This window comes from Diadema antillarum, unplaced genomic scaffold, assembly GCF_040938485.1.
Source record: "Diadema antillarum isolate AM-2024a unplaced genomic scaffold, OU_Dant_1.0 seq00001670_RagTag, whole genome shotgun sequence".
Taxonomy (NCBI): Eukaryota; Metazoa; Echinodermata; class Echinoidea; order Diadematoida; family Diadematidae; genus Diadema; species Diadema antillarum.
In genome coordinates this window covers 182,667-204,338 of record NW_027272367.1, presented here as the reverse complement: position 1 = coordinate 204,338, position 21,672 = coordinate 182,667, and the positions used below count along the sequence as shown (strand labels likewise).

Sequence of the window (21,672 nt, the reverse complement as noted above, 5' to 3'; positions counted from 1 at the left end):
GTCTCATATTCAAGTAATGTGCAGATTAATGCACCGTCACTGACCAGGGACGCTAACCTGGAAGCATTAAACTGCACATTACTTGAATATGAGACCATTCTGAAGCAAATCATTTTCACACAACAATAGATATACAATGAACTCTTGAATGAATCCCATAAGGATTGGAACAATCATCTCCCAGCACATCCACTGATTCCCACTGATCAGTTACTCGCCTTCCCCTTTAAATTCATTGCTATCCTGCTTACCAGATGATATTACCATGTGCAGGACATTCCTAGCTGAAGTCACGACCAAAGTGAATCAGAATGACATCTTTATTCAGAACACAATAACCTTTTAAGTGACAGCACCCTTAGCACCCCCCTCCCCCCCCCCCCCCCCCAAAAAAAAAAAAAAAAAAAGAAGAAGAAGAAGAAAAGAGACCCGGGGGTCTTGCGCTCACCTGAGTATCGCAAGTTCACCTTTCATGCAGTCACTTACCTAAATCACACACAGCTCTACCAAAATTTGACCCTGAGGCATTCTCAAGTACAAGATGTGACAATTAGGGCCAAAATTTGGACCCTACCCCCCCCCCCCCCCCCACCCCTACTCATAGTATCAATTTTAGCTCTATCACTTCTGGTTCTAAAGGAGAAGATTTTTTTTTTTAAAGATTCCTTAATTTGGGGGGATAGGGGCCCCCTGGGGCCCCCCTGGGTGGGGAATGGTGCCAATTTTAACAAATTGAGATTCTAACCTCCTTGGGATGCTACCTGTCAAGTTTGGTGAAAATCCATCATGAAGTTTTCAAGAAGAAGATGAAAATGTACAATTTAGGAACCAATTTGGACTTCCCCACCCCTCCCCCTGCCCCCTGAGGGAGGCATCCCTGGATCTGCTATGAACAAACTTGAAACTACAGTCATTAATGTACTAGTTAACTCATAGTATTAACTTAGCTGTATCACTTCTGATTCTAGAGAAGATTTTTAAAGATTCCTTAATTTTGGGAGGTTTGGGCCCCTTGGGGCCCTCCAGGTGGGACAGGGTGCCCATTTGAACAAATGGAGATCCTATGCCCCTAGGGATGCTACCTGCCAAGTTTGGTGAAAATGGGTCATGGGGTTCTCAAGAAGAAGATGAAAATGTACAATTGGGCCCCATTAGGACCCCTCCCCACCTCCCTCCCCTGGGTCCCAAGGGGGGCATCCCTGATTCCGCCATGAACAAACTTGAAACTACAGTCATGACTGTACTAACTCATAGTATTAACTTTAGCTCTATCACTTCTGGTTCTAGAGAAGAAGATTTATAAAGATACCTTAATTTGGGAGAGTTTGGGCCCCCCTGGGGGCCCCGTGGGTGGGGCATGGTGCCCATTTTAACAAATTGAGATCCTAACCCCCTAGGGATGCTACCTGCCAAGTTTGATGAAAATCGGTCTTGGGGTTTTCAATAAGAAGATGAAAATGTAAAAAGTTTTATGGACGCCGGGCGCCGGACGCCGGACGCAGAACGATCACAATAGCTCACTTGAGCCTTCAGCTCAGGTGAGCTAAAAAAAATCAGCATCCATTACAGCAGAGGCACAAAAATACTGTTGTCCGAGAAATCATTATTTTTTTTTAGTTGTTTTCATGTAATTTCCTATTTTCTCAATATCATTCTAGAGATGTTTGTCTTAATGTATAGTTTGCAAGTTTGTCAGAGAAAGGTGCAGGTGTGATCATGAGGAACAGTATGCTTCATGGTCACTTGAACTTTCTTTCAGTCAGGGCTGTACACACACAGAACTGGAACACTATCATGGTAGCTGGGAGATCTTACATTGGTGGGGAAAACCAGTTTGCTAATAGGCTTCATTAAGACTGGTTTCGATCATCCAGTTCACTTGTAAAAAATTACAGCGTGACCCTGAACCCCCTTAGCAAAGTATTCCTAAAGCCACTTTCAAACTTGTTCAAAACATTATCATTAGGATTCAAAGCAATGTACAAAGAGGGTTAATGGTGCAGAACTTGTTAGACCAGCATACTGCAAACTCCTACTTAATGGAAGAATCATTAATGTGTGGTTAGGTTAGAAGGAACATAAAAGATTAGCACATCACCTGATGTCAGCATTAATGTGAAAGTTATAAAAGTGTGAGGCAAGAATAGGCGTAGATCTAACAAAAGTAAAGGATGTGAATTGTCCTTGCAGCCACATCTATTTCAATGCTGTCATTAAGAGCATCATTTTTTGTTAATTTATCTTTAAAAAGAAGACATTATGCACATTAAAAATATTTTCTGGGATCACATAACACTGCATGGGTGGTTACATGAATGAACTTTGAGGTTTGATGGATACCACGTCTGTTGCTCTACAGTAGCATAAAAATACTTTGAAATGAGTAAAAATTACTACATTTATAAGAACAATTGAACAATATGATCAAATCTACAGTGCCATGAATTATACAAAAAGTGTATCTGTACAGGGAAAATTTATGAACTGCATTAAATCAGAATTGCAGTGGCATAAATGTATGTACAAACAGTGAACAACAAACACTTCATGAGTTTTTTCTCCCATGACAAATGCTGGCTAAAATGTGTCTTAAGGCGTCTTTCAATGGAAGGAATGGACTAGACATCACGGATATCACACAGTATGTATAACTCTGATGAGAGGGTAGAACGGCACTATTGGCATAAGCAGCAAGGAAGAAGCAGAGGTCAAGGGTCAGAGGATGAATTCAGGTGGATGATGGGTCGACATGCAAGCCTGTTGACATGGAAACAAAATAAATGTCACGACAATGGGATGAAATGTCTATGGGACTGGGTCACCTGATCTGGGTCACCTGATCTGGGTCACCTGATGCAAAACACATCATGTTATACAAACATGCATGCATGGCTTTTATAAAATGTCCCTACTTTTCATTTTACAATGTATTTCACATCTGAGCGCACTTTTTAGCCATTTTTTCCTTTAACTGTGAACAGAGCACATGACAAAGGAAAAACAACTCATCTCCATCAGGCAATTAAAAAAAAAAGAGAGAAAAAAAAAAGAAACGAATAGCCAAAAAGGGAAATCATTTTGATTCCAGGAAATCCTGTCTCCAAATAAAGGTACTGCGCTACAAACTTTGCAACATACTTTGTTGACATTAGTGCAGCATACATGTATTGCACCATCAAAATGTTTGATTGCATTGTTGTTATTTTTTTTTAATTTCTCCTATAAAAGCAAGCATGTGAAGGTCAGACAGCAGTCAATGGGGCAGAGACATTCGTTATGCCATACTAAATAATGGGGTAAAAATAAACAGTTGTAAGGATATGGATCATACCATGTCACCTGCAGAAGATTATTAGTATATTGAATAGGTACACATGCATGTGAGAGTTGTTACAAGTGATTGCTTTACAACGTAAATAAATAAATAAATAAATAAAAAATGTTGTTTCTCTTCCTTTAGCTGTTAGTTTGGCAATGAAGAAGTTCACTTGATTTCTACAATGACACTAATCAGATACTACAGAAATGGCTGATCAGCATTAAAAAGAAGTCAACTACATGTATTAAACAGCACTACACCATGTAACAGGACACACAAAAAAAGAAAAACAAATGCTTACACCACCTTCATCTGAAGAAATTTACAAATATATAATTCTAAAGTGGTTAACAATGGAGGGGGAAATTGGCATCAAGTTTGGAATATATATCTTGTACAGATGGTACAAATGAATGTTTCAAAGTATTCTAAAACTTCTTGAGTTAAATAGTGAGTAAACTGATATTTGCAAAATCAACAAATCATGACCATAATGACTTCCATAACAGAAAATGCACTACATTGTATTTATACAGTATAGCAATCCAAGGTGGAAAATTACTTCTTAAAAGTTTTCTCCTGATAAGAGGTGAAACTTATTTGTCATTCTGTATTTATGGTTCTCAACCATGAATGTAATCACTCAAGAAATTATCTGACAAATCCAACTCTCACAAATTATACTTGTAAAATATAGTGCACACAGTAGCCTAGAGGTAAAAGTCCTAGCAGTATAATACACAATTCATGTATTCACTATGCCACAGACTCTTCTCAAAAAGTCACTTCCAGCCTATTACAGAGAACTGGATGATAAATCTGCCAAAGACTGTATGAGAAGATTATCAGCCCACATTGCTCATTTATTCTTGCTTCTTATTACATGCCCTGAAGAGGTTTATCAGCCAGTAAATCCTATGGCACTCAGGTGTTTGAAAAGCTTTTGAAAGCTTTCATATTCTCTGCCTAGTTACTTTATAAGATGATACTCACTCACATAAATATGCTATTTTTGTCAGAAAAATCTGTTTCATAAAGGTCCTTACTCTGGTCAAAGACCTCGAAAAACATTTTCACCAATCCTGTCAATATAGGCCGACTTTATAGTCTAAGCCTTTTTATGAAAAGTAAATTCATTTCAAAGAAGAATATCAGCACATAATACGGTAAGCATAGAAAACAGAAATTTGTAATTACATCTTTGCATATTTTCTTCCTCTAAAGAAGAGAAAAGAAAATTGTATGATGATATCACTACACATGACATTTACTGTCATATGCCTTTCTGGACAGTACATCTAAGCAATCAGAGGCAATGGTGCTACCACAAACCTTTCTCCCTCATTTACTTCACCATGCAAACCTTCATGCAACATATACAATATGAGGCAACTTTACTTCAGCAAAGAAATGACTGCCCCTTGCATGACAGGCACCATATACAGTATTGTAAATTCAGAAAGGAAAGGAAAGCTTCATATTCAGAGCAAGGGTAAGGCCATCGAACTGATAAAGCATTTTCCCTTTTGGTCTAGATGTTTGTTTAGTCAATAGTGGCACAAACATAACTTCCCTCTGCACATTACACAACACAACATACATGTAACTTGTATCAATGTTCATATTCTCATAATTGTTCACTTCTGGTTCCTTTCATGTAAGCACAACTCTAGTATCTATGTCCTCAAGAACACAACATTTTCCACTTGATAGAAGTAGCCACACCAGACTTTGGGTCTTCTTGAAAGCATCTAGGGATCATCTTGAAAGTTTTGAGTGGTCTTCTTGAGAGTTTCTAGGGGTCTTCTTGGACTGCAACTCTCCATGCACGGCCAGGAATCCAGAACACAGACTCTGAATATCTACAATTTGAACAATCTAAGACTAGAGGTCCTTGACATTGCTGTAAGAATGTCAGAGTCGTCTACACTCAATCACCCACTCACTAGCTGGAGGCATTTCATTAAGCGTTTTGTCCAACAAATTTGTTCAACAAATTTGCTCTCAGTCAGTCTGATGCAAGGATTTCAGTAGCTTATAACAGTTTGTCAGAACAAAAAAATGACCAAACGCTTCACGAAATTCCCTCCGGATTGCAACTAAATAAAGTGTGGTACTTCAGACTAACGTGTCAATCACTGAAATAGCATATAAATGGATAGTATTTTTCAAGGTTTAAAAAAAAATCTGCACAACTTTGAAGTGTTACAGAACTGTAAAAGACATACTCAGATATTTAATTCACTTTGTAATTGAAGCATGAGAACACCACAGTCAATGTCAACAAAGCCAAACACAGTATATTCTAGGTTTCTTGTTTGGTGGAAAGAAGGATTGATTTTAATACCTGCTTTATATACTACACTTCTTGACACAACACAGTACATGGCGTAATGGTAGTGACATTTCTGTACGCCCAATATCAAAGAGGAATCCTAGGGTTCTTAGAACATTGTATGTACACCATTTCAACCAGGGGGTATCTTTCTATGAAAGTATGCTTTTCTTGTCTACACAATCTTTCAAGATATCTTGTTACTCTGTATCTGATATCAATAAATACATTATCACAATATGACATGTGGTTTGTCCATACTGTTGGGTTGTGATGAAGAATGCAAAGATAATAACATGGCAAGTTGGCAATACTACAACACATCACTCTGATGAAGACAAGGGTGTTCACACAGAAGCACAGACACATCAACATGAATTCACATTTGACATTTACACCCTGCTGCATGAACAGAAAAAAAAAACCAAACAAATACAGAAAAAAGACAGATACTCTTTGTGATTTGTGACTTTCTTGCTCTCACAATGATATACTGTAAAAGTGGATATTTTCGCGTGACTAATTTTTCGCGCTTGGCCCGGTGAGAAGAGTTTCGCGTGTTTTTAATTCTGCGGTATCAAGACAGTAAGTACAAGAACATATGGCAAGCAAAAATATTCGCGTGCTTTTATTTTCGCGCTAGTTTCGGGTTGCGCGAAATGCGCGAAAATTACAACACCGCGAAAATTTCCACTTTTACAGTAGAGGATTGTGACAGTCCAGAGACACTGGGTTCAGTGAAGGATGAGGTACACTGCAGGTTTACACACAAGTGATGACAATGTACTGAAAGGTACAATATATTGAGTGTGTAATATTCTGTGAAGAGCAAGACTTACACACATACAGAAATATGCATCATGTTGAGAAAACACATGAAGTTGCAGATGTTTGATGATACAATGATGTAAACTTGGGATTTATTGTAAGATATTGAGGTGAATACCAATTCCCTACAGTATAGTAAGCTGCAAATTTAGGTACAGCTGTAAGCACATGGAGTGCTTTGGTGTGCGATGATGACATTTGCAACCATGGAATGACTCACAGGTTTGCCCCCGCATCATTCCAAAGCTTTTACAGCACTGATAATCTCTGGATTTCTATTTTCAATTTTGGAGATTCTCCAGAATGAGAAAAGGCTTAATAACTTTGAGAGTAATAGCTTTTAAGATGAAACCACAAGGGTATAGTACCTTGGATTCAACACATTAAAGTAGTTACACTTAAAAAAAAAAGAATAATGAGAGAATGTCAATGTGCTTTGAATAAATATTCATAATAATTCACTCCTTTCATCTCCCACTTCTATAAGAGAGAAACATTTAATATGCTCATGTTTCTAAGGTTGGCACCAACTATGACTTTTATGATGATGCAAGCAATGGAGAGTTTGAAGTAACTGAAATACATGTCTTGTGAGTGATCTTTGCAAAGAAGATGACATACAAAAATTGTAGCTTCTATGTAATTTGTACAAGTTTACTGATTTATCTTCTGTGAAGGACTATACAGTTGATTTGCTTTATGTTTCAAACCACATGTGCAACGGAGAAATTACTTTTTCAAGGTATATGACTTGAGGCAACAGGTTTACAATGCTCCACAAATTGTTCACTTACCTGGATGTCACACATGAAAGGGCTGTACTTTATACAGCTGTACCTTCCCTTTCTTAATTCCTTGAGAATTTATGGTTGATGACATTTATTAGCAAATTACATTAACCCTAGACAACAATACAGTCTATAGATATCGCAGAATGAATACACAATCAGGATAATGATGCTATTGTATAATATAATCACAGCTGTTTTACTGTCTATCTGGCTAAAGTCCTACAGATAACAGCTTTGAATCAAATTTTCTACTTGGGACTATTGTGTTCTAATAGTCCAGTCAATCTAGCGATTTTTAGGGGGTAACCCACCACTAATTGCAACAGTAGGAATTTTACTGCAGAGCAAGTCGTTGAGGCCTCCTGAACACCATACTAAAAGTCCCAAAAAATCCAGCGGGGCGATTTAGTAAAATTTGCATAATATGCAAATTAGCACCTGAAATGAGAGGAAATTGACAGATCTCAGCTTCCCGTTATCCAATTTTAAAGATTTAAATGTATAAACTTATATTTTGTAGGTCAATGAACACGATAGATGCCTTTTCGAATTGGTCGTACAAAAATAATTTACATAAAATGCAAATTAGCGGTAACTGTAAGAGTACATTCATAACAACAGTACTCACGTTGGCACAATGCACGTTTTGCATATGGGGACGCGGGGTTGAGGGGGTAACTTTGGGCGCCTCCCAAGGGGCCGCTTTAAATGTGCATCACTTTTAACTATGTAAGTATTGTAAAGCAATGTCTCCTGTATTGATTACATTGCATTTCTTGAAAACAAAAATACCCTTGCTGTAAGGCACGATCGAATTTTGACAGTATGTACTTTTGGAACATATATATTCGCGTTATATGATATTATATGTTTTCTATATTGCCAAGAGGATAAAGGGCATTTCGGGGGCACACGCCACAGGGTCGCCCTTCAATAAGCACCCTTTTTATTGTGTAGATCTTGTAAAGCAAATCTTCTTCTATCATATTCATGACTTTTCATTGATATAAGAGTGTATTTGCTGTATTGCTGGACCTACATTTAAAACCATTCACACTAGAACAACTGCATTTGCGTTGCTAATATCCGTATCTTGTCATAAAGGGCGTGAGCGTAGGTGTAAATTCAGACACCTCCCCAGGGATTACCTTTGGATGTCCACCTTTTTGACAATGTAGTTATTGTAGAGCAATGTTTCCTCTACTAATTAGTTGCATTTTTTGGGGAAACAAAAGTGCCTTTGCTATACGGCACGATGGAATTTCGAAAACATGTACGTTTGGAACATATATATATTCGCGTTATATGATATTATATGTTTTCTATTATTGCCGTGAGGGTGGAGTATTTTTGGCACATCCCACAGGGTTGCCGTTTGATGCGCACCCTCTTAAGTGTATAGATCTTGTAAAGTTAAGTTTCTTCTATCATTTTCATAACTTGTCATCGATGAAAATTGTATTTGATGTATTGCCGGAACTACTTTTACAACCATTCATGCTAGAACAACGGTATTTGCGTTGCTAATATCTGTGTTTTGTAATAAGGGGGCGTGAGCGTAGATGTGAATTTGGACACTTCCCAAGGGATTACTTTTGAATGTTCACCCTTTTGACAATATAGTTATTGTAGAGCAATGTCTCCTCTATTAATTAGTTGCATTTCTTGGAAACAAAGGTGCCTTTGCTATTCAGCACGATGGAATTTTGAAAACATGTACGTTTGGAACATATACATATTCGCGTTGTATGATATTATATGTTTTCTAAGTTGCCGTGAGGGTTGAATATTTTTGGCACATCCCACAGGGTTACCATTTAATGTGCATCCTCTTCACTGTATAGATCTGGTAAGGTTAAGCCTCTTCTATCATTTCCATAACTTTTCATTGATAAATAGTGTATTCGCTGTATTGCCGGGACTACTTTTAAAACCATCCACGCTAGAACAACGGTGTTTGCGTTGCTAATATCTGTGTTTTGTCTTAAGGGTGCGTGAGCGTAGGTGTAATTTTGGACCATTCCCAAGGGATTGTCCTTTAATGTTCACCCTTTAGAGAATATGGATATCGTTAAGGGATGTCTCCTCTATTAACTACAATGTATTTTTGAAAACAAAAGTGCCCATGCTGCATGGCATGATCGAAGTTTGAAACATGTACGTTTGGAACATATAGTATATTCGCGTTAATGATATTCAATGTTTTCTATATTGCCGTGAGGGTGGGGTACTTTGGGGCACATCCCACAGGATTGGAATTTAATGTGCATCCTCTCACTGAATAGATATTGTGAAGCAATGCTTCTTCTATCATTTCCACGACATTCATCGATATAAAAGTGTGTAGCTGTATTGCCGGAACTACTTCTAAAACCATGTACCAAAGAACGTCAGTATTTGCGTTCATAGTATCCGTGTGTTGTAATTACGGGGCTTGAGAGGAGGTGTAATTTTGGACACTTCCCAAGGGATTGCTTTGAAATGTTCACCCTTTTGACAATAAAGTTAAGGTAGAGCAATTTTTTCTTCTTTTAATTATATTGCATTTCTTGAAAACAATAGGGCACTTGCTGTACAACCGTTGGAAAATTGGAACATATTCGTGCTAAATGATAGTGCATGTTTCCTATATTGCCCTGGGGGTTGGATGATTTGAACACATCCCACTCGGTGGCCTTTGAGTGTGCACCCCTTTGACTATATGAATATTGTAAAGCAGTGTCTCTACCATTTAAAAATCATGAAAAGTAAAGTGTTTTAATTTACAACCCGGCAAAACGACTTTCTACGTGCATGTACAACTGAATTTGCTTTGGCATATAATGCATGTTTTGTTAACCTGTTTTGGGACCACGAAGGTCAAGGTATGGGTGATTTGGGCACTTCCCAAGGGCTTGCGTTTGAATGTCCAACTTTTTGACAATATAGATATTGTAAAGCAACGTCTCCTGTATTACCTGAATTGCATTTTACGAAAATAAAAGAGTATGTGCTAGACAGGCGGAAGAACTTTTCAGAGGCATGTACCCATGGAACATTTTTTTCGCTGTTGTATATACTGCATGTTTTTCATTGCCTTTAGGATTTCACCTTTTCATCTTATAGATATTGTAGAACAATAATTCTTCTATAACTTCCACTGAAATTTAATGGAAATGAAACGAAAAGGACGTTATAGAGGGTTATAGAGGGTGTATTCACGTGTATATACTGTGTTTTGTACCGGGCTGTGAGGGTATAGGGATAAATTCGGGTACCTCCCTCCGAGTCGCTTTGACTCATGTGCACCACTTTTTAAAGATATACTTTCATAGAAATAGTCTTTGCTAGACGGCCAAACGACTTTAAAAAAAAAAAATCTTGTACGCTTAGAACAACGGAAATCGCGTTGGTTGATGCATGTTTTGCAAATGGCCGTGGGGATATGATCGATAGGGGTAACTTTGGTCACTACCCACAGAGTTTCCTTTGACTGTGCTATCTTCAATATCTCAAAACCCTCAAGGGTGCAAGAGCTGAATCATCCAGATTCGAATAAGCACCTCTCCAAATAGAGTTCATTAATTACAAAATTGGACAAGTTATAGATGTTGACAGTTGTTTATATTATTTGATTCTACGTAATTAATGGATAAGCTATCATTATCTTTCTGATAACAAACTATTATTCGCTTAAAATTATTCATGCTAGGTTTCTAATGCTGAAAAGTTTGTTTTGGTGAAGAGAAACTGAAATGTCACATTTGAACACTCTTGATATGCTCATATCGGGCACTTTGGTGCATTTGAATATTCCGTTGGCTCGGTACCCTTTGCATATTATGCAAATGAGGCCCAGATTATGTACATGGAATTGTTTGCATCGCACTAAGTGACATTGCAAACATATGTTTCAACACTTTCGGTGTTCCAATCTGAAACCTAGAGGCATAGTTTTCATGGAAACACTGTATTTTAATCATTATTGGAGCTAATTTGCATATTATGCAAATAAGGCCCAGAATATGTACATGGAAATGTTTGCATCGCACTAACTTACATTGCAAACATATGTTTCAACACTTTGGGTGTTCCAATCTGAAACCTAGAAGCATAGTTTTCATGGAAACACTGTATTTTTATCATTATTGGAGCTAATTTGCATATTATGCAAATGAGGCCCAGAATATGTACATAGACATGTTTGCATCGCACTAACTGACATTGAAAACATAAGTTTCAACACTTTCGGTGTTTCAATCTGAAACCTAGAAGCATAGTTTTCATGGAAACACTGTATTTTTATCATTATGGGAGCTAATTTGCATATTATGCAAATGAGGCCCAGATCATGTCCATGGAAATGTTTGCATCGCACTAGCTGACATTGTAAACATATGTTAAAATACTTTCGGTTTTCCAATCTGAAACCTAGAAGCATAGTTTTCATGGAAACACTGTATTTTTATCATTATGGAGCTAATTTGCATATTATGCAAATTTAGCCACTTTACCCCATTGGATTTCTTGGGACTTTTAGTATGGTGTTAAGGAGCCCATAACAAGTTGCACTGCAGTGGAATTCATACTGTTGCAATTAGTGGTGGGTGAAACCCTATTTTGACTGGACTATAAAGTACAATCTACTATATGGGGAGACTGTCCTGGTGTTACTGTCCAAAAAGAAGTTATTATTAAAGGGGACTGTTCACAAGCCCAATTTTGAACAATTCAATGTCAGTCCATCTATCGCTGGGCTTTAATTTTTTTCTTACTACCTAAATTCTCTATGCCTTACAGAATAGAACCTATGATCAGGTTTTTGAAAAACTGAAGAGTAGCATTGTCAATATACAGAGTAGAGGAGCTATCATTGATAACTGAAGGAACAGCCAACAAAGGCTAAGTTTGACACTTGTTCACTAATATTCATATAATTGCATTTTGCAGAGATATTCTTTTTAAAGCATAATATCCTTGAAGCACCCTTCCTTTTTTTTTTTCTTTAAATGATGCTATCTGGTCAGTTACTGCATAAATCACTAAGACTTCCAAAATGTGCTGGGATGTCCCTTACAATTCCTTATTTGATTATTTCCATTAATCTTGACATCTATGGACACCTTCTGTATTTTCCTACCAAGAGAGATTCCTCAGATTTGCCATGACCAGTGTTAGTGTTAGCCACCATCTGACATTTCCTTATTACCACAATGCACTCTGGAGGTTAGTTTTCCATTCCCACATAATGCCAGGTAGATACCAGATGCCACAACAGACTTACCGTATTTACGCCTTATCTCGTCATTCTTGGCCTTGCGCTCTGCTTTCCTGAAAAGGAGTAGGAAAAAAAAAAACACACAAAAATGTTGTTTCATTTCCTGCTGCAAAATTTGATATCATGAATGTAAACACAAGAGTATAGAGGTTCGAGTTTCTCTGTGAGTGTATGCATCTAATCATATCAAAACATAATAACAAATACATATGTACATAGTCAATATTTAGGTTTTCATTATGGTCTAAAATATAATCAAATATGAGTTCCCATCAAAAACATTCTTGTAATAAGGAAACTACTGTACACTCCTCTACATGATCTCAAAAAATCGTCTCTGGTTTGTATGTGTGCGTTTCTTTTTATGCAACTCTAAAGTGTTCATTACAAAGCTAATGAATATGGTATCTGCCAATGGGAAGGAACAACAGATAAATTCTAGTGCAAATTGTTCCCGACTACATGCACTGATGAAAGAGGAAGTAAACTGTCTTAACACAATGAAACTGAATGTGTGAAAACCATTTAGCAAAGGCTGATGTATTCAATGAATATCTCCGTTCAATCATGAAAATGGTTTGAGTGGCATTTTGTAGCAGTGGTTTCAAAAAAAGTGCTGCAACCAAACAGTATTTGTGAATGTTGGCCCAAAATAAAAGTGGATACTCAGGAATGGGTTCATGTTCATCAAACTCACTATACTTGGTATCGTAACAGAGTAAATATGCCCAGCATTATACAACCATAGTATCCTATTTACTGTATGGTATACACAGAATGCTTCTGCTTAAAAATATGGAGAACTTACCATCATAAGAAAAGTCAACAATGCAATATCTGTACTTTATTCATCTACAAGTACAGTTAACAGTATCTATTCTTGAACTAGCGTATCCTGAATGTGAAAGTGTTCTAGTAACAATTCCACAAATATTATGGAGAACAAAATGACAGAAATCTAAACAAGATCAAGATAATCAAGTGAGATCAATTAATCTCGTACTTCTGTTCATGTTTCATCTTCCTTTCTTCCTTCTGTCTCTCTGTCTTGGCATCTTCCCGAGCCCATCTGAAAGAGGAAGTTTTAATGAGAGTCATGATGTTAAAGCGGGGTTCCCACTATCGTGCGATCCATTGCGAACGCCACGATTGGACATTCGTAACTGATCGTGGAAAATTTGTTGAACTCGACTGAAATTTCACGTGTGGATACGAGGTTATGCGAGTCAATACGTGTTGGTACGTTTGGATGCGATATGGTCACGATTGGTCTATTTCAAGCGATACGGTCTGTCACGATCTGGTCTGCCGTTCAAATACGATCCGACAGGATTGTCCTGATTGAGTTCACGATTGGTACCGATCTAACATGACCATTACGATCAGGATCCCCGATCTGGTACGTGCAGCAACGTACTGATACGTTCCACTACGAATACCGCGAACCAATACGGGCTGCTGAGATAAGATACGATATCTTTTACGATCGGGATCAGAGGCGACCCCCATTTCAGGCGCGATTGGACCCGAATGGGAATATTATAGTCCGGCTGACGATGGATTTCATTGTTTCCATTAAATTATGCAGAGTGATTAGGCCTATTGATCTTATCCACAACCACTGATGATGGCAAGGCTTGACAGGTTGACGATGATGACAACGTAACCTTTGCAGTGTTGCTAATGACGATTATGTTATCAGAGACAAAGCAGCACCCAGGCCAGCCATAACCTCAGATATTCCCTCGTCTAATATTAAACGTAAAGAAATTAATAGATTATTACATCGACATGCTCACCCTCCCCCTCACAAAAATGAAATAACGAACCCAAATACATAAGATCAGATGATTGCCCCTCTTCCCCAGAAAAAAAAAAAAAAAAAAACAGCAAGACAAAATGACCTTTCTCTCCAATACATGAAGAAAATAATCATATGATGAAATGGAAGCTAAGAAAGAGGATGGGATCATTTTGAATATTATGTAACATAGTATTATGTGTTATATACGGTCGATATAAGAAAGTTGGCCGAATGGATAGTATTGCTTATGTGTTCGATTTCACATTCGCAAAGTGTATGTATCATATGCCTTTTTATTTCAAAATGTCGTTATCTCATGGGTTATTAAAAGTTTGGTTTATTCGGCTTGATTTAGTGCTTTACTTAACAATGTTTAACATAACTGATACACACACATAACAGAAAAGTGACTCCCTAATCAAAATGATGTCACTTTTTAACAAAAAAGGAGGTTTTACGCAAAATTATTTCGCAGGGGTTATATTGGTACACTTATTGAATAACTAACTGTGAAAAATAATAAGAGTGATCTTCATTGTCATAATCATACGAGTGATCTCACATCCACGACAATGGTCACTTTTACATTTGCAGTAATGAGAGTTGAAAATAAAAATGGTCCTCTAAAATGTTGCTCTACCAAACATACAAAAAAAGACATTGAAAAGTGTCAAAATAGATGTAAAGGGGTCAAACGATGGCTGATGAAACAACTCTTAATTACTATATGCTATGTACAATACACAAACAGCAGGATACTGCAACCCCCCCAAAAAAAAAAAAAAAACAACAACCAACAACTCTGTAATATACTTAAAAAATTAATCATTTGCCATTGATATGTACCCATTCAAGCACGATTCATTAAATTATTCTCATCTTTGTACTGACGTCAGTCAATACGTGCAGACATACAATTGCCATTTTATTTTTGCTCATTTTTTGTTTTCGTTACAAAAGTTATCCCATATCCTGTTTTGTGTGTCTGTATAATGGTAATAGCAACTCATTAATGAAAACATCATTAACATAGTGTATGAAAACATCTAAAAAATCTGTAATACAATTTTCATTCTATGAAATCATTAAAAAAATGATTTTGATAATGTACCTTAAACATTACGACAATTAAACCCCACACAGTCATGCAATTTACCGTTTGGAAATAATAATCTAAAGATGCAGGCTACCACCTATCAGAATACAAAATAAATCAATTTATGAGTAAAATAAGGGCAAATGGGCAAAAAATAATAATGATAATAAGCGGAAGTGAAGTGAAAAAGTCGATCCCGATCAACACGATTAAGAAGCACGATTAGAAGAGATTTGCTGCGTTTGGATACGATCCTAGACGATCTGATGCGATGATCACGATCAAAAACTAATAGTGTTAATCGTAGAAAATTTTTGAACCGTCCAAAATTTTCCTACGATTAACGCGATTGCCACGATTGACCTTAAGATCTGATACGATCTGATAAGATCATCACGCTTGCTGCACGATTAAGACCACGATTTCAATCGTGGCGCCAATCGTGAAAGTGGGAACCCCGCTGTACCATGAACATCATGAACCATGAACACCATGACCCATGAACACGCAATGCAATTTTGAACAGCAGGCAAATGACTAATAAGCAGAGAGTTTGTACTGTACACACAAACTATCCTGTTGGACTGAATCTGTCGAGACTATCTTGTATATAATGCCTTTCTGATCCCATTTATCTATTTTTTCTTCCTTCTCTTGTCCAACTTTCCAAAAATGAAACATCCTTACATACATTGTACATACAGTGCACTCAGGATTCATCTTTTCATATTGTGTGTTCATTCATATAAGAATTCTTGTGCTTTTATGCACTTGCCGGAATGACTATTTGATAGGTATCAAACCATAAATTATATAAACCCTAATATTGCACTACAACAGCTGTATATCGCCTAAAGTACTACGGAAAATCTAGAAGTCATTCTAGTACTCTTTGATCAAAACAATACAGTGCACTCCCGTTATAACGAACACGGTTATAACGAAATTCCGGTTATAACGAAGTAAAAATTTGGGCTGCAATAACATCCACTCTATGTATTTCTATTGTTTATTTGTTCGGTTATAACGAAATTCCGATATAACGAAAGAAAACTGCCGGTCCCGAGGACTTCGTTATAACGGGAGTCCACTGTAATTGAGAGAAAACCCAAATTCCAAAGTGTTAAAAAAGAGCAAATAATATAATTACACACACAAAGTGATAATTTACAGAACAGGATTCTATTATCCAGATTCCAGTATCAGGATGTCTTATTACATGAAACAGTACAACAATGATATCCTCTGCACGATCTGAGTCACTCTTCATAAACTGACAGGAATAATTGCTTGTAGCCAGGTGGAGTCCTAAATTGTGACATGTATCACAAGACCAGATTATTTTACACCTACACCTGTAGCAAACATGTCTATGATCATTTCTAATGACAGTTTAGTTGGAGAATGTAGCAATAAGTTGCTGAAGATTCATGAAAACTCTTGTCAAATGAAGTTCAACTACCAGTAATGTCTCAAAGCCTAACTGGCTAAATATGATTTTCATAGGAAATCATGTGCATGTGATGACCAATTAAAAACCTGCTAATTATGCAATTGGCACTAATGACTTGTGGAGAGCCAGGCAAAGTTGACAATGAACTCACTTGGCTTTGTTTCCTGAGCCTCTACAGCAGCAGCAGTAGATACAACACGGCACTCCAATGAGAATCATACCAGCTATCACACTCATACTGATAATCAGGGCCTCAAAGTTGACTGCAGAGAAAGGAAGTGTGATCACAGACATAGGTCAATATCAGAAAATCTCTAGCAATTCACAAGTTTACAGACAGTGACTAAATGCACTTGGCACAAAGGGAGAATGACAAGCAGAGAAGAATATAAATATTAGTAACATATCTTATTTGTAGTAATCATCAGCAGCACATAGTAAAAACTATGTTTTTTTCCTGAAAAGGGAAAAAAGGGAAGAAATAGAGTGGTTTCCCATTGTTTTAAGTAGAAAAAAAAAACATCAGATAAGTTTAATAAATAGTAATACAAGCGGTTACCTTTTGAGATTTGAATATTAATTTTCTCTTACATATTTGTACTTACATGTGAATCAGATAGCAATGATCATCCAGCATGCAAGACAAAGGCAGTGAAATTCCCAGAAAGTGCAACTTACTGTCACGTTCAGACTGAACGTGCTTCTTTACAAGTTGAGTGAATTCATGTAGTGTCCTTCAAAATAAGCATCTTGGAGGCAAAAGTGTCTAAATTTGTCATCAGGTTACTCCCACATTACAAATTCTTCATGCGAGTATATCATGCTAACTCTCTAACATGTATTTTATCTGACTTGCAGATTTCAGTTTATATCAGCTCAAAACATTAATACTCAGGAAATCTGTCTGAATAACTCATCTGCAATGAGTGCTACATTGAAAGACAGACTTGACTGCCAGTGCGAGTGGTGCCCAAAGTTCACTTCAGACTGACTATAAGGAATGGTAGTTCCTGGTGCCTACTGAGGGCATGCAAAAACAAGCTCTTTTCTGTAAATCTCTTCGCAAAGACAGAAATGTTTTGTTTTGTTTTCATAGCTTGTTTGTTTATTTGTTTGTTTGTTTGATGGGGTGGTCACAGGCAACAAGACCAAGGAGTCTGGCAGTCAACCTCATAAACTGACCATTATGTATGAAGACACCTTGCACTGACTTACTCAAACAGGTGCCCCATCTTGCCTCACTAAGAGGGCACTCTTTGTTGGGTAGGATGTCTGAAGCTGGGTAGAGAGAGCACCGTTTGGTAGACAAGCAGTAGTAGCACTATGGGTGAAACAAAGAGAGAATACTATAATCACATCACACATTGGTAATCAGGACAAATACTGATGATGGGGATAGGGATGATAAAATGAATACATCGACTGAAGAATAACATTTTTAAAGTGCATAATCCAACATGCCATGTTGCATAGCTTGGTCAAAGGCAGATGACATGATAACCAATGTTGGATATCTCCTGTCACTGTGTATTATACTCTCCATAAATCCCCTTAAATGTATCATGCATTATGTGACTTCATTATAAAGAAGTCTCATCTGCCCTTTCCTGCATTTTCTCTTTTGTTTTTTCTTTCCATGTGACCTATGGAAGTATTAAACTAATAAAAAACACTGCACCAGAGAAGTGCATCTCATTGCAATTCAGAAGTTCATAGTAATGCTTCACACGTACATGTATCATACTATTTCATAGGTTAAACTTCTGGGTGGTATGCTATAATGCAGAATGCTATGCACAATAGCTGCATGCACCTGATTAGGAAGGAGCCCCGTATTTGTCAAACCACAGACTCTAATCCCATCTAATGCAGGCTGTAAGACTCAGGTTTGCAGTTAAGTGTAAGTCACTGTGGTCTACTATCAGTCATTAAGCTCACTTCCTATACATACATGTAGACAGGTTGATTTAATCATTGCACTTAATACTGAAAGAGTTCAGGCAGAACATACTGTATAATGGTCTACCATGAATAAAGTCTGCTCACAGAGCAATCGAGAAAACTATTAGAATAGCAATAGAGTTCGACAGACATTTAATGGATAATGCACCCCATTTCTACAAAAGAGCAAGATAAAAATTCTAATTCCAAACCTTTCCCATGATGAAAAAAGGTATAGCCTCCTAATACTAAAATGTAAAATTTGCAGCAGAGTGAAATTTACACAACACTACTTGGATATAAGTCTTGCACATTGTACACATTGTCCAGGCTGATTAGCTGTGTCAAGAGATTTGCCTATTATATTGTATTCTAATGGATGTCAATCACTGCTTCATACATGTACTTTCTAACCACATAATGCCAACCTGAAGCTTCTTTCACCCTGACACACAATCAGCTATCAGGTAATCTACTCATTTAATGCATTGTGTGCCTTTGATCCAACACAGGATACACTCTTACGAGTCCAATGACTAGAAAACACTTCCTTTGGACAAGAAGTACACACAGAATAGCATACAACACGTCCTAACAGAATCAAGGTCGCATAAGGAGATGGGGGGAAAAATGGAACCTGTTTCTGAGTATGGTAGTAATTTCAGCTTCTAGACAAACATATTGAAAAGAAACTTACTTTTGCTTTTGGTGCTTTGACACAGGCATCACAGCTAGTATTCAGACGACTGCACTCTGCAAAGGAAGAAAAAAATGAGCATAATTTCAGAAACAGATTTGAAATTGTGTCTGATGTCAGTTACACAACTATTAGTGAGCATCAAGTAGCCAGTGTCGTCACACTGGCTTATCCTTTGAGACACTTGTGTATAATGAATGCTTTGTTCATAGCTTGTAGTGCCTTTAGTGACAAAAAGGGCAAATTAATGAAATGGTAATCTCCTTGTAATCTGTTTTATACTCCTCAAGATGTACTGCCTTTATCCACACATTACTGTTGGGCACTCATAGTAGGCCCTATAATATTGTATGAGAAAAGTTTGATTTATCATCCCTGAATCAGGTTGCATCATCCCACATGCAAACATTAGGCATGCTTTACTGTAATAACTTTAGACAATCCAAAAATGTATTTTCTTTTCCTTTCCACGTTTACTGAGGAAATACTTGAACGTCTAGAATACAAATGTTGACGTATTAACTACTGTGCCTACAGGCATAAATTCATACCAGGATCATCTTACAACATACAGGTCAACACTTAGCTGAGGGTGACATGCAATCTTTAGCATAAAATATCATAGAGATCCCTACATTGTAATATTCAGACAAGGACTGTATGTTTATCTTTTATGATATTTACGTTATAGAATTACTTGCTTTCCTGAATCATCTCTTTTTTTAATCATTCAGTATTGTTTCCACATGTACAATATACAGCAGATTGCATGATGAAGGGCAAGGTGTTTGATCACAATACAGGCTGTAGTTCTATCATAAAAACATTTCAGAGGCTGCTGACTCCACTGATTCTGTTCATCAGGCTACAATGTACATGTATAGAATAAACTGTAATTCCTTTGACCTGAATGACTTTAAGCAAACCAGGAACTGTACTTTGCAACTAATTCACACTACAGTGTAACTATAAACACACCTCAGTTTACTGCCATGACTTGGGGGGGGGGGGGGGGGGGTGTCAGGAGGAATCAATGGAAGACCTTTGTATTCATGTGTTTACTGTTTTCCTACAATGGCTGTACTTCTGTGCACAGACAAAGGGAGAGAACACAATAGGTTTGGGTAGCCCTTGAAATGACTCACTTGCTGTACAAGAATGCAGTGCATGCTGTATAGTGTACACAATTGTACACTGGTGTACATGCAAACCCTGAACATGCCTGTGGTCCGTGTGGAGAGGGCAAACTTTTTGTCTTTTATAATATTATATTGTATGAGTATGGTGGGTATGTGTGTGTGTGTGCGCACATGAAAAGTAAAATTCAGATGGTACTTACATGTACAACTAAGTGTATTTTCAGGTGTAATTGAAAATGCTACAGTGTACATTGAAGATCACACATGTACATTTGTATGAATGAAACTGATTTGCCATACATTGTATTTTGGAAAAAAAAAAAAAATCAGCATGACAGTGTACCAGTCAAAAAGTAGATAAATACTACATTTCATTCTCAATTGTAGACTTTTTAGAACCTGAAATTCAGAAATATTTCAATTTAGTTTTTCAAAGGTACAGGTTTTCCAAATGTGTTAGTTTGTTAGCTAGATTAGTTAGCATTTGTAAGTTAGTTACACTTTGTAGTTGGTTAGTTAGTTAGTTTGTTTGTTTGCTTGTTTGTTTGTTTGTTTACTTGTTTGTATGTTTACTTGTTTGTTTGTTTGTTTTCATAGGAGAAGATGTCTGGATAGCCCTTGTGCAGCTGTTGGCTGGTCTTCCATGGGGTCCCGTTGGATGTGAGGCAGACCACTCACTGGGTTCAAAATCAATGTACCCTGCTCTTTGCGATGAATGAATGAAGAGGGATCTTTCATGTGCCTCTGACTCTCTCACACATGGGACCTCCATTTTAAGTCCTATCTAAGGGACAGAGTGTTTTCCCTCTTACTAGAGGGGATGGTATAATTACACACAACATTGCTCTTGATGAGACTCAGGAATTGAACCTGGGTTCTTTGGATCTGGAGGCAGACGTGTACAGACTGAGCCAAATCACTGTCCATCATACATGAACTGCACATCAAACATCTACACGTAAATAGTGAAAGTTTGTGAGGAAATCAGATGATCCATTGGAAGGATGGTAAG

General features: G+C 37.3%; 1 protein-coding gene across 3 annotated transcripts in view; it reads right to left on the bottom strand.

Annotated features, from left to right (window-relative positions):
- The window catches only part of LOC139711564 (pituitary tumor-transforming gene 1 protein-interacting protein-like), a 40,828-nt gene that overhangs the window by 13,493 nt on the left and 5,663 nt on the right, over positions 1 to 21,672 (bottom strand). For 2 of the 3 annotated variants that reach the window (XM_071623441.1, XM_071623440.1), the window contains exons 2-6: positions 19,522 to 19,577; positions 18,099 to 18,204; positions 17,035 to 17,146; positions 13,534 to 13,599; positions 12,537 to 12,583 (exon numbers count right to left, since the gene is read on the bottom strand). In XM_071623441.1, coding sequence (XP_071479542.1) covers positions 12,537 to 12,583; positions 13,534 to 13,599; positions 17,035 to 17,146; positions 18,099 to 18,204; positions 19,522 to 19,577 — 387 coding nt within the window. Of the gene's footprint in view, positions 1 to 2,460; positions 2,758 to 12,536; positions 12,584 to 13,533; positions 13,600 to 17,034; positions 17,147 to 18,098; positions 18,205 to 19,521; positions 19,578 to 21,672 lie in introns of those variants that run through there. The other variant, XM_071623442.1, reaches the window with a different exon arrangement.